The following is a 13,042-nucleotide window of genomic DNA, read 5'->3' as shown; positions in this document are numbered from 1 at the left end:
GGCCTCTTTCACTTGAAATAAATTGTGCTTTTATCAGAAAAATAATGTAAAAATGCTATAGTAAGTTAATTGTGTTAGTTCCCATATTTTGGTTAGTTTTACTGTAAAATACTGTAATAAGTTTGTTAGAAATAAATGCATTTTATTTCATGTAAAACGTTTTTTTATTAAATTATATTAAAGTTTTACATGAAATAAAATATTTTTTAACCACCTTATAATTTGTGGCGAATATATATTTGATTATGTTTTATATAAATGTTTTTCTAATGTTATATAAAAGGGGTGTTTTTTGTTATGACAGTCCAGTGTTTAATCATTTGCTGTAGACTTATTCATGCGTTTTAATCAAATGTTAAATAAAAGACATGATTTTGAAAGTTTTAAATTGAAATGATAGACAAAATGAGAACTAAACGGTTTAACAGTGGATTTATTGTGCATCAAATATGCCATGAAAACAACAACGATTAAGTACACCTTACAAAATGAACAAAATGATGTGAGTTTTTTTAAATTCTCTTTCTTTTTAATACATACAATTCAAAGCATGTGGTGTTTTTGGAAAGAAAAGATGTTTTCGTAGCAGAAGCATTATCATTCTAAATATGTTTTTTAACAAGACATTACAAAAACAGTTCAACAGACTGTTCAGCTGTTCACCATAAGTATTAAACTATATAGTGATCATTGCTAAGTACTAAATAGATGTATTTAATTCAATTATATACAGGCTAATAGTGCAACAAGTGTTAAAGATATACATTCAGAATTTCAATGTTAACCAGCACATGAGACTACGTCATAAGATATTTCCATTTGCTATTTGTTACATTTCTATTGTCAGATTGCATTTATTTTCTTTGGTGTGCGATTGTTGTATCAAGTGGTAAGTGCATCAAGCTCGTGTGTCAGACCCAGGCCTGCCAGCCGGGGAAGAGGCGGCTGAGGTTTTTGGGGTCCATTGCCTGCTGAATGAGGAGGTTTACCTGGCCACCCACGCTGAGCACCGTCCCCTCCTCAACACCCTTCAACTTCTCCTGCAGTCTGAGTAAAACACGCTCCGCCACTTTATTAAAGCTCTGGCTGTCACTGCAGAAACACATAAGAGAAGTCATGTCTAGGCAATCTTTGTTCCTTTGAAGAAATCTGTATTGTAGAAAGTATATAAAAAAGCTTGATGTTCGACACATGGCCTTGCAATGGAGAAAGGTAAATATGTGTACATAAGCCTAATACATCTGTATTTTCATTTAAAGCCTTTATTCAAATGAGTGTATGTGTACTGTATACTTTTCTCTTACTGACTCTATACTGCCACACAAAGGCAAAATACTGTAACTACACCTGTACTTTTTCTGTGCTTATTTAACTTATTTGTTGGGTTTGAATTTTCACACTGGCTCTGAATCCTGAATGAAATCATTCTGTCACAGAAAAATCACAATTTTAGCACAAGACAGATGACATTGATTTAACCTTTTAACGCCTAGTGTATGAAATTTCTAAGGCCTCTAAATCATCATCATGATCAAAAGTTTGCTCAAAAAAAAAACATTGTACACAATCTACTACAAGCCTTCTCTCATCTCATTGATAATTCATACTTTTTATGCACATGAAAGTTTTAGTATAATTGTAAAAACATCCCCTTTCATTCAGGTTGTGGTACGTGTCTTTATGCTCTGAAATCTTTAATGATTTTAAAATTAACATTAGCAATATTTCAAGATAAACATTTACTGCATTAAAGCTACTTAGGTTTACTTGATTATACATAATTAAAAAAAAAAATCTATGACAATTACGAGCATTAAATATGATACATAAGGCTTTTGAAGAATGTTTGGTAACACTTGAATTCTTTTTGTATAATGCATTATGAAGGTATGTTTTAATGCATTATATTTGCTAAAGATATAACAATGCATAGATAATTATTACAATGGTTACAATAATTCATGAGATCATACAATGCATTACAAGGTATAATTCATGCATTAAATCTACTTTTATAATGCATTATATATTAAGGCTTTAAGTAAAGAGTTACTGAATGTTTATTTGTACATCTCTCAATCATCATGCATTGCATTATACATTATGTTTTGTTCCGCACAATAAAAACTATGATGCTTTTATCATAAAACGAATCATTACTATGACATATTATAGGGAGATATAGAGAGATAAATGACATTTATATGCATTTTATGCAAGTAGTCTGTTCTAAAGTTTAAAGTTCTCATTGATTTGCACTACAAGCTATCAAATATCTTACTTTATGGCCATATAAATATGAGGAACTGCACCAAATTGCATATTTTTTGCTCTATTTGGGCATCTAAACAAGATTTATCATACTATATGATCCAAAAAAAGGTAACAAAAATACAGTTTTATTTTTGTTACATCATTTTTTTGACTGAACTCTTTCATTTCAAACATTAGATTTTTCTGACTAATAGATAATATGTCAGGCTTTACAAGGTTTAATACAGCAGCTGTTTCGATAACTGTGTTTTCATAACTGAAGATGTTGCCATTAACAGTTTGACATTTACTTTCCACAGGTGCTTAAACTAAATAGCATGGGGGATGTTTCTGTGCACAAAGCTCATGAATATGTAATGAGTCTCAGTTTATGATTGGATTTCTGTTGCTGAACAGCATTCTACAACAGAAGTTGTTTCACACTGTATATCTGTCACCTCAGTTCAGAACAAGGATTAATGTTCAAGGGTTAAAAGGGAAATCACATGTAAATTTTGCATAAATGTTAAAAAAACAGGTTTAGCATGAAAAGTTGTTAATTCTCAATATTACATTTCAGTGCCTCATATTCAATGTGTTAACTGAACAGAATACAGGGGTTTCAAGACTCAGTAAAGTCTTGTGTGTTTACCCCACATTACTCCTCCAGACAGAAGGAGAGTTTACAGATGTGATACCTGGACTTGCGGTGGGCGTCGATCTCGTCCCCCCCCTGAGTGGGGTTGAGTGTGGCATTGAGCTCTGCGTGCTCATCGTGCTGCTGCAGGTAGAAGGCCTTCAGAGGATTCATGGTCCAATCAAACAGAGGGTCGTACAGCAACACCTGCACACACAAATCAAAAGCAGCATTAATTTACTGACAAATGACACCTGTCCGGTATGAGATATGATAAATTAATTCATGTTTACCTCAACAATGGTCAACAGGGCTTCCTGAGAACTCCTCATAACTTCCATTGTTTTCTCACAACACCTAAATAATATAATAAGAAGATTCGTTCAGTTCCTTTCACAGAAACCCAAATACTTGTAATGTCACGAAACATCTGGAGTCCCATTTTGGTGTTTTCACACTTTTGTCATTTCAGGACCCTGTTACACGAAGCTACATAAACAAACTCAGAGTTTCAGAGTAGGTTTAGTGTTGCCAAAACCAAACAAATCCAGCCTGGTTTAGATCAGGTTCAGTGAGTTCAGACTCCTGCCGATTCAGGATTTGATTCATAGTTGATTCAATCTGTAGCAAACAGCCAATCGCACGATCCATGGAGAGTGTCAGTTTGATTCATATGGAAGCAAAATAATGACAATAGTTTTTGAAACATAAAGCATGCTGAATTCCACAAATCGAGAAAAACAAGATGCATTGCAATTAACAGTGCTTCAATTTTAATGCCTTGTATTTCCAGGACTTGCATTTTTAGGTCCTAACAGTTGTTTATTTAAGCTGTGAATATTTCAATTGAAAATATTTCACGCACATTTTCATAATTAAAAATTCAATAATTATAAAATTCAAGCACTGTTAATTGCAATGTATCTTTTTTTCGATTTGTGGAATTTAGCATGCTTTATGTTTCAAAAACTATTGTCATTATTCTGCTTCCATAGATTCAATGGCACTTGGGGTTTAATATTGAGTAATATTATTGATTTCACCGCACTGCCTCTATCAGATAAGAACATTTGAACTGAATTGAGCTGGATAATGACACTAACTTTGCAAGATTGACACTTACTGAACCAACATTGAACTAAATTGAGTTGAATAATGACACTCTAAAACACTGCTAAAAGTTGTTTTATAATTGATGAATTTTATAACATTAACGCTGTTATTTTCTTGATTATTTATAAATGTGAATATGCTTTGAAACCATCAATATTGTATAGAGCGTTATATAAATGTGACTTGACTCACAATAGACTCGGCACAATTCACTTCTCTCCTGAAGATTAAAAGATTGTTATAAATATATATTAACCTAATTTATTTAATTTATCTAGCTTCAAAAAGAGCTTTTATTTGCATGTACAGTGGTGTGAAAAAGTGTTGGCCCCCTTCCTGATTTTTATTTATTTTTTTGCATGTTTGTCACACTTTAATGTTTCAGATCATCAAACTAATTTAAATATTAATCAAAGATAACACAAGTAAACAACATGCAGTTTTTAAATGAAGGGTTTTTGAAAACAAAATCCAAACCCACATGGCCCTGTGTGAAAAAGTCTTAATAAAAACTGGGAAATTTTCTTTTCCAATCTCTTACCCAGAATAAAACCTGCTCCGGAGCAGGTTAGTTGTGTGGTGTAAGATACCATGGTGGTAAACATAGCTAAAAACCAAACCTGTAAAACTAATTTAGGCTCAAGCTACACTCAAACCTACCTGTGTAGCCACTGAAAATGGCTTTGAGAAATCGGCTATAAGGGTATAAAGAAATAACATTCTTTTAAAAATGACTGAAGTCTGAAAACACCCAGGGTTGCCTCCTGAAGACTCACCTCCTGAAGACGCCCTCCACCCCTGTGATGCCCATCCCATCCACAATGTCTCGAGACAGTCTGAAGGGAACCGTCTCAGGGGTGGGTAAGATTTTGCCCTGCTCAAACGCAACACCTGTGTGGAAAGATGAAGGTGAAAATGAAAACATGAAGAGAGCGAAGATCTTCTGCAGCGTTAGTTTTCTGTGTACACATACCCAGGTCTATGTGGACCAGTTCTGCAGTCTGTTCATCAATAAGAATGTTCTGAATGTGCCGATCGCCCAGGCCAACGATGTAACCGACTGTCAGACACAAACATGTCACTATTCATTTAAAATTCATTGCCCATGAAATTCATAAAATAATACTGTTAAACGTGAAAATCTGAGGCCAGATGCAGCTCTTATCTGTCCCACAGAAATGACACGTCACCTATAATAATATGGTTAAATTTAAAACTGTGAATAATATAGTATTATGTATGTGTACCAATAGAAGAGGTAGCCACACTGCGGGTGTATGCTAGGCGTCTCTCCAGCCACACCGCAGGGTCCAGAAAGCGCTCCATGCAGAAGTATCTGAATACTGGCCGGAAGTTCTGACACACCTCAGTGAAAGCCTGGAGTTTGTCATCAAATTCCAGCCGTTGAGCCTCCTACACCATTACAGCGAGAACATAATGAGGCAAAATGCTTCATAAATAATCTTTTTGTAGAGACAATCTCTAATACTCAAAAGTCACATTTATTTACCGTTGAAGTCAAAAGTTTACATACACCTTGCAGAATCTACAAAAAGTTTTACCAAAATAAGAGGGATCATACACAATGCAAGATATTTATTACAAGATATAAATGCAAGATAAGATATTTCACTTAAAAGATGTTTACATATAGTCCACAAGAGACAATAATAGTTGAATTTATAAAAATGACCCTGTTCAAAAGTTTACATCCCCTTGATTCTTAATACTGTGTTGTTACCTGAATGATCCCCAGCTGTGTTTTTTTGTTTAGTGATAGTTGTTCATGAGTCCCTTGTTTGTCCTGAACAGTTAAACTGCCTGCTGTTCTTCAGAAAAATCCTTCAGGTCCCACAAATTCTTTAGTTTTCCTTTTTGTGTATTTGAACCCTTTCCAACTATGACTGTATGATTTTGAGATCCATCTTTTCATACTGAGGACAACTGAGGGACTCATATGCAACTATTACAGAAGGTTCAAACACTCACTGATGCTCCAGAAGGAAAAAACAATGCATTGAGAGCTTCAACTTTTGACTAACATTTAGTACTGCCCTTCAGAACCTACAGAAGATACTTAACATGCTTCCCAGAAGACAAAAGTTAAATGTACCCTGATCTTCAAATTCAAAAAGTTTTCACCCCCCCCCCAAAAAAAAACACCACAATTGTGGATCATTCAGGTAAAACACAGTATTAAGAATAAAGTGTATGTAAACTTTTGAACGGGGTCATTTTTTATAAATTAGAAATTCTTTTATGTGAAATATCTTATTCAGGTCAGTACTAAATAAACAAAAACATGCATTTTGTATGATCCCTCTTATTTTGGAAAAATAATTAACATTTTGCAGATTCTGCAAGGTGCATGTAAACTTTTGACTTCAACTGTATATAGCACTTTGCACAGTGCATTTTGTTTGAAAACATCTTCATATTAATAAGATAACAGTGTTAATGTTGCGAAATTAATCGATTAAGAAACAAGCTGTAAAGCAGCTCGACAGAAGACAATAATGTCATTAATCAGCTAATTCATTTAGTTGAACATTGATTCAATTCAGTTCAATAAAAGTGTTGCAAAGTTCATCAATTATAAACTAGTATTCTTCTACTCTTACAAAACAGTTTAGGACTATTAATAATATAATGCCTGTAAGAATGAAAATGTAATAAACCAATAAAATTCAGTACCATCATTTTCTTGCGACAGGACATGTTGGGCCAGTCCTGTGGGCGGAAGCGTTTGTGCGCCCCCTTCTGTGGGTCGACCAGGAACTCTCCAATGGGCACAGTGCCAGAACACCACTCCAAAACACCACTGCGCTGGGAAAACGGCACCACCTGGTACAAAACACACAGAGCAGTGCTGATGAAGTCATGTTTATATTAGTGCTGTCAATCGATTAAAAAAATTAACTAATTAATCACAATTTTTTCCTGAAATTAATCGCGATTAATCCCACCTAACATTAAACTTTTTAAATCTACTTTTATATTGCAATAATTTCACATTTAATCTTCAAATTAATGTAGAAACAACATAAAGACGGTATATTTTTAATATTTGATTAATGGCATCTTTTTAATGAATGAAGGCCAGTATCACTGACACCAATATTGATGTCTCTATAAAATAATATTTTTTTCCCTGATATTTAACCATTGACTATTGCCATTCAACATTACAGTATAATTGAAAGCCATCAATTTTAATATTTATTAGACTTTAATAAAAATAACTTCTTATTTAAGTGAACTTTAAACAATTTTCTCATAAACACAGTATAACCAATGTCATATTTAGCTACCTATCCCCTTCAGCAAGTAGGAAATGTACAGAAATTGAATAAAGTTATCAAACACTAAATTCTAAATTAAATACAGATGAGTCCTTAAAGCTAAGTTATTGATTTCCTTTTTTTTTTTTTGTTCTTTGATGAACAGACATCACAGCAGCTGGGTTAATAGGTTATTTTGGCTGCTTTTTCTTTAAGAGCTGCCGAGGCGGATCTGACACGCATCGTGTTTTCTCTCTTTACACTCACTTTACATTTTCTGACCCACTTCAGGTCTTAAAGTCTCTATTAATGATCTGACGAGTGTGTTAGATGAGTGAGAAAGTGCAGGACAGTTTTGAAAACCATTTCAGAGACATGTTCTTAAATGTGACTCATATATTTCACGCAAGCACAGTTTTAAGGCAGTTTTAATCACCTTCATGACTTAACTGACCACGACATTGCATGCACATCGTTTCTTTCGCGCTTTGAAATGATAAAGGCTACCGCGTGGCAGCGCCTTTGTTCAGTACAGTACAGTTTCCGCGCTCCTTTGACTCACGCCTGACGCTGAAGTGAAGTTGAAGCACGCGTCTGAAACATCTCCTATTTGAAATGCTCGTAAAGACGTTCTGTGACTAAATTAGCAAGAAAAAAGAGACAGAGGCAGCAGTTGAGTGGGGTGGCCAACACTAGCCCCGCCCCTGTGTTAACGCCGTTAAATATGTTTAACGCGTTAAACTGAAAAAATTCATCACCAGCGTTAACGTGCTAATTTTGACAGCACTAGTTTATATATATTATATTGCATATCATTACTCTTTTGTTGATTTTGATTGCTTCTATTGTCCTCATTTGTAAGTCGCTTTGGATACAAGCGTCTGCTAAATGACTAAATGTAAATGTATTATAGCTGTGGTCTAAAAAAATGCATACTGGGTATTTGACCTAGTAAGCAGACATACACTGCCAACACATTACAAAAATTAACTAGTAGTATTTAACAATTTAACAAGTAATGTTTTTTACATATAATTTAATTCATAAACTTCATGAAAACATCTGGTGGATACAGTAGGTCCATATTTTAGTTCATAAAAACAGATGTGCTAGGATAGTGTATTAATAGTGTATTAATGGTGTCTTTACTTTGTAACGGCGGATGTTGAGCTTCCTTTTGCGAGTTTCTGCGTTGCGCTGCAGGAGGGTGGAGCACATGTGAAAGACCTGCTGCATGACTGCGTCCTGCCTCAGATCATCCTGACCCTGTGTCACAACACACAAACTCACTTTAGATTCAATCATTAAAGACTCACCAACAAACCATACATTTCAAACAAGTCAGCACTTAAGCAAAACAAAAAACAAAACAAAAAAACAATACAAAACAAAACCGAGAAAAAACAAAACACACAAAACAAAAAATAAATAAAAAAAACGAGAAAAAAAAAAAAAAAAACAAACAAAACAACACAAAACAAAAAACAACACAAAAAAAATAAAATTAAAATAAAACAAACGAAAAAAAACGCGAAAACAAAACAAAACACCACAAAACAAAACAACACAAAACAAAACAACACAACACAAAAAATAAATAAAAACAAACGAGAAAACAAAAAAAAAAAACCGCCAAAACAAAACACCACAAAACAAAACAACACAACACAAAACAAAACAACACAACACAACACAAAAAAAAACATGAAATCAGCTTTTTGTATGAAAATCTAATTGGACGCAGTTAGAATTTTTTTTTGAGAATATTTAGAAAAAAGCACAAAAGGTGATGCGTGTTCTTTAATAACCAGACCTTGACTAGCTGTCTCCTGCTCTTGCCGTCTGAACCCACACAGTCGATTATCTTGGGTAGATTGACGCCTCCAGCCAAGTGAAAGTGAGGTTTGAACGACCTGACAGTCACAAGGTCTTCATATCTGCCTGATGGATCCACCTGAAAGAAATGCCAACATATACAACAAGCTTAAGTAAGATCACATCACAAAGTGCACAGGCTTCTCTGACAAAAAAAGAAAGAGACATTTGTCACCTTGATGTCCATGGTGGGAATGATGACATCATCGAGGTCTTTGATTTGCATGATGGGTTGCTCGGGTGGAATAGGTATGGCTTCTGCACGGAACAGAATCATTTGCCAGCATATCAGTCAATACATAACTGTAGACAGTAGTCAGTGCATAACAGTCTGACATTTCAGTCTATTAGTACCACACTGCAAAGCACAATACAGTAAACATTATAGGAAACAAAATAATACTGCTAATTACTAATGAAGTCAATCAGCTGGTGCTTTTATCCAAATTGACTTAACGTACAAGTATTACAAATTCAGCGGGTGTAAAACGGATCTTAAGACACCTTCTAAAAGTAAAAGCAAGTGCCTCATCTCAAGTTAAATTATTAGTCTACTACAGGATAATATATATTTGATTTATTTCATGAGATATGCAAAAAGATACATAAAAATATATATATGATTTTTTTTAATTTAAATAAAAATGACAAGGTGGATAACAAAGATTAACATAATGTTTAAATATGTACTCATGTATGTCTACACTTTCATTATATTGTGAGAGAAAGAGCTGCCAGGATATACACTTTTTTTGTTCCACACTCTATGGATTTGGGACAACTCAAAATTGCTATTAGTTATCAATAAACACTGGATTCGTTGATTTATTGATTCAAAATATCGGGACACCAAGTTCCTTATAGTGCAAAATGAGTTAAATCATCAGAACAGACAGGAAACAACTATATTCACTTGTACTCACTCTTTTCAGTTTTATGGCGACTGGCGTCCATGTATGCCAAAGTGATGTAGGCGTCGCAAAGCATCTCAATGTCTTTAACCATCTTGGCTCTCTTTTTACGAACCACATCAATAATCTTACGAGCGACATTAGCCCGTTCCTACATATCAACACATTTAATCAAGGTTAATCGTTTAGTTAAAAAAAGGTTATAAGGACACAATGCTACTGAAAAATGTCTGGATTTCTACATAGCATTTAGACATCATCATGAAACACTCCAAAAGCAATGACTTCTCATAACAAATGTTTAGTTGTAAATGACAACACTATTACAAATATAAATACCAGTAATCAATTCTTGGATTTTAAAACTAACGCTATGTTACTGTATTTTTGGTAGAACTAATCCTTTAATTGATATTTATTTCACAGCTAGATTTCTGAGTTCTCATACCAGGTCCAGAGGTGAAGGTTGGCGTGCAGAGCTCTTGGACGAACGACTGCGAGAGAAACTCTCATCCTTGTTGGCGTTGACCAGTGCCAAGATGATGAAGAGAGTGTGGTGGGGGTGGTCAAGAGATGACTGACAGATCAGCTGATGACAGGACACATTTCAGTTGTGAGTGTATATTTTAGATTGCACTTGTGAGGTTAAAATTTGGAATGAAAACAAAGGAGATGAACGTTACCTCGTTTAGAACGTGATGGAATCCCACGTCCTGTGAGTTCATGGAGCTGGACACTTTGGTGCCCATTCGAGCTGCTAACTGATACATCAGGGGCAGGAACTTATACGACGGGATTTTCTTTACACCACGCTAATATAAACACACACAAATTATCACACAGAATTAAAAGTTGTATGACCCACAAAAGTGCACAGTGCAATCCATAGGTGACTCTAGTGCCTATTTAGACTTCAGATCTAAAATATGTGATTATGCAATTTATCTTAAACTCACCATGAAATCTAAATTTTATTTATTTATTTTAAATGTGACCTCGTAATCTTCAATTGAAACCATTAATTCTATAACATCTCTTCTGTGATGACGTGTATTGGGCTATAAGGTTACTGGGCAGTAACACTTACAGGATTGAAGCAACTTTTACTTGACTATTCATAATTTTTATTTTATTTTATTTTTTAGAAATAACATGTTCAAATGCATCTAATATGATACATCAGCCTTTTGATGAACGTTTATTTGTACATCTCTCAGTCATTGTATTATTATTTATTATATATTTTTGGCACCACAATAAAAACTACAGAGCTTCGATCATAAAATTAAGCGTTTAAATATCCTCCTACCAAGACAATATTATTGGGAGATATAGAGTGATATTTAAATGCATTTTATCTAAATATAATGTTGTACCATTATAAAACTGATTTACATTGCAAGCTATTAGAATTTCATCTTATTTTTGTCCATTTTAATATCAGCAACTGCATCAGATTGCATATTTTGCTCGGTTTGGGCCTCTGAACAACAGTGAGGTGTTTTTTTTTTCTCTTTGAGTATAATCTCCATATTCTCTTATATGAGTCATAAAAGCCTGATAAATCAAATATGATACTCAAAATAAGCACATTTTTTTTTAATCTAAAGTTTCAATAAATTACAATTTTCTGATTATTATTTCATATGTTAAGCTTTACAGGCTTAAGTAACTAAATAGTTAGTAACTGCAACATGACTTTTTTTTGTACATGGGAGATATAGTTATACCTTCATCATATCATTTACGGTTTTGACATCGGCATTCTCCAGCCAGAGGGAGGCCAGTCTGAAGACCCAGGTGTCATGTTCCTCTCCCAGTTCCAGGCACTGAATGTAGTTCTCCACAGCTTTGAGGAGGAAGCGGTTGCGGTCGGTATTCAGGTTAGCCAGTGCCTTGACATCGAGCTCTAGTTCCCTCTGAACTTTCACTGTATATCTGCACATGAACAAAAGATGTGTTTTTCACAATATATTACATATACATAACACATCATATATTTTGTATAGTCTTTGTATATCTGTAAAAGGTGAGCAAAAGATTCCCAAGACAGATAAGTTTCATGCTGACCTGTTGTTGCTGACCTTCCTCTCCCGCATCAGGCCAACTTCCTCCTTGGCCTTTTCCAGAAGAGCGTGCTTGTTTTCAAACTCCGATGACTTCATGTAGTTTTCGATGCTCTGGTACTGTGCATCAGAGAAACGGGCAAGCGAAAAGAAAGCCTGGGTCTTCTGGCTCTGAAGTTTAGCATTTGAATCGCCACTGTGGTCCTCAATGACCTCCACAGCCTGTCCAACAACAAAAGATCATTGACCCAAACACAAAGACCATGACCATGCCTATTTGATACAGGGCTGCATTTTTCCTATTAAAAGTTGTGATTTTGGTTATAATGTGATTTTAAAAAATCCAGGTTTGCTGTGCTTGTTTGTAGTTGGACTCATTAATTTGACCAAAATGGTGAGATTATATATTAATATGGATATAAATTAAATGTATTATTATTGTTAATAATAATAATAATTATTATTATTGTTGTTGTTATTATTGTTGTTGCAGTTATTATTAAATAATATATAACATACATAACTATGAATATTATATGTATTAATAATTATATTAAATTTAATGGAAATGAAAAAATAAGAAATATTACAATTTAAGAAAAATAATATAATTAATTTTATTTTACATTACAACTGTGAAATTATATCACTAATAGATATGTCTTAATTTTTATCATTTCATATGTTGGACCTCCTATATGTGTGTGTGTGTATATATATATATATATATATATATATACAGGTCCTTTTCAAAAAATTAGCATATTGTGATAAAGTTCATTATTTTCTGTAATGTACTGATAAACATTAGACTTTCATATATTTTAGATTCATTACAACACAACTGAAGTAGTTCAAGCCTTTTATTGTTTTAATATTGATGATTTTGGCATACAGCTCATGAAA

The 13,042-nt window shown here is 33.9% G+C and overlaps 1 protein-coding gene across 1 annotated transcript in view; it reads right to left on the bottom strand.

The window, feature by feature from the left end:
• Nucleotides 1-406: 406 nt before the first annotated feature.
• The window catches only part of atm (ATM serine/threonine kinase), a 63,900-nt gene continuing 51,264 nt past the window's right edge, over nucleotides 407-13,042 (bottom strand). Inside the window, exons 48-62 of the mRNA XM_079387218.1 lie at nucleotides 12,141-12,358; nucleotides 11,801-12,008; nucleotides 10,754-10,882; nucleotides 10,519-10,659; nucleotides 10,083-10,221; nucleotides 9,335-9,417; nucleotides 9,098-9,238; nucleotides 8,434-8,550; nucleotides 6,698-6,847; nucleotides 5,251-5,416; nucleotides 4,977-5,063; nucleotides 4,780-4,894; nucleotides 3,184-3,247; nucleotides 2,952-3,097; nucleotides 407-1,092 (exon numbers count right to left, since the gene is read on the bottom strand). Coding sequence (XP_079243344.1) covers nucleotides 912-1,092; nucleotides 2,952-3,097; nucleotides 3,184-3,247; nucleotides 4,780-4,894; nucleotides 4,977-5,063; nucleotides 5,251-5,416; nucleotides 6,698-6,847; nucleotides 8,434-8,550; nucleotides 9,098-9,238; nucleotides 9,335-9,417; nucleotides 10,083-10,221; nucleotides 10,519-10,659; nucleotides 10,754-10,882; nucleotides 11,801-12,008; nucleotides 12,141-12,358 — 2,085 coding nt within the window. The 3' untranslated portion in view covers nucleotides 407-911. The remainder of the gene's footprint in view (nucleotides 1,093-2,951; nucleotides 3,098-3,183; nucleotides 3,248-4,779; nucleotides 4,895-4,976; nucleotides 5,064-5,250; nucleotides 5,417-6,697; nucleotides 6,848-8,433; nucleotides 8,551-9,097; nucleotides 9,239-9,334; nucleotides 9,418-10,082; nucleotides 10,222-10,518; nucleotides 10,660-10,753; nucleotides 10,883-11,800; nucleotides 12,009-12,140; nucleotides 12,359-13,042) is intronic.

The sequence above is a fragment of the Barbus barbus genome (assembly GCF_936440315.1).
Source record: "Barbus barbus genome assembly, chromosome: 31".
In the NCBI taxonomy this organism is placed as follows: domain Eukaryota; kingdom Metazoa; phylum Chordata; class Actinopteri; order Cypriniformes; family Cyprinidae; genus Barbus; species Barbus barbus.
This window is presented reverse-complemented; position numbering and strand designations above follow the sequence as displayed.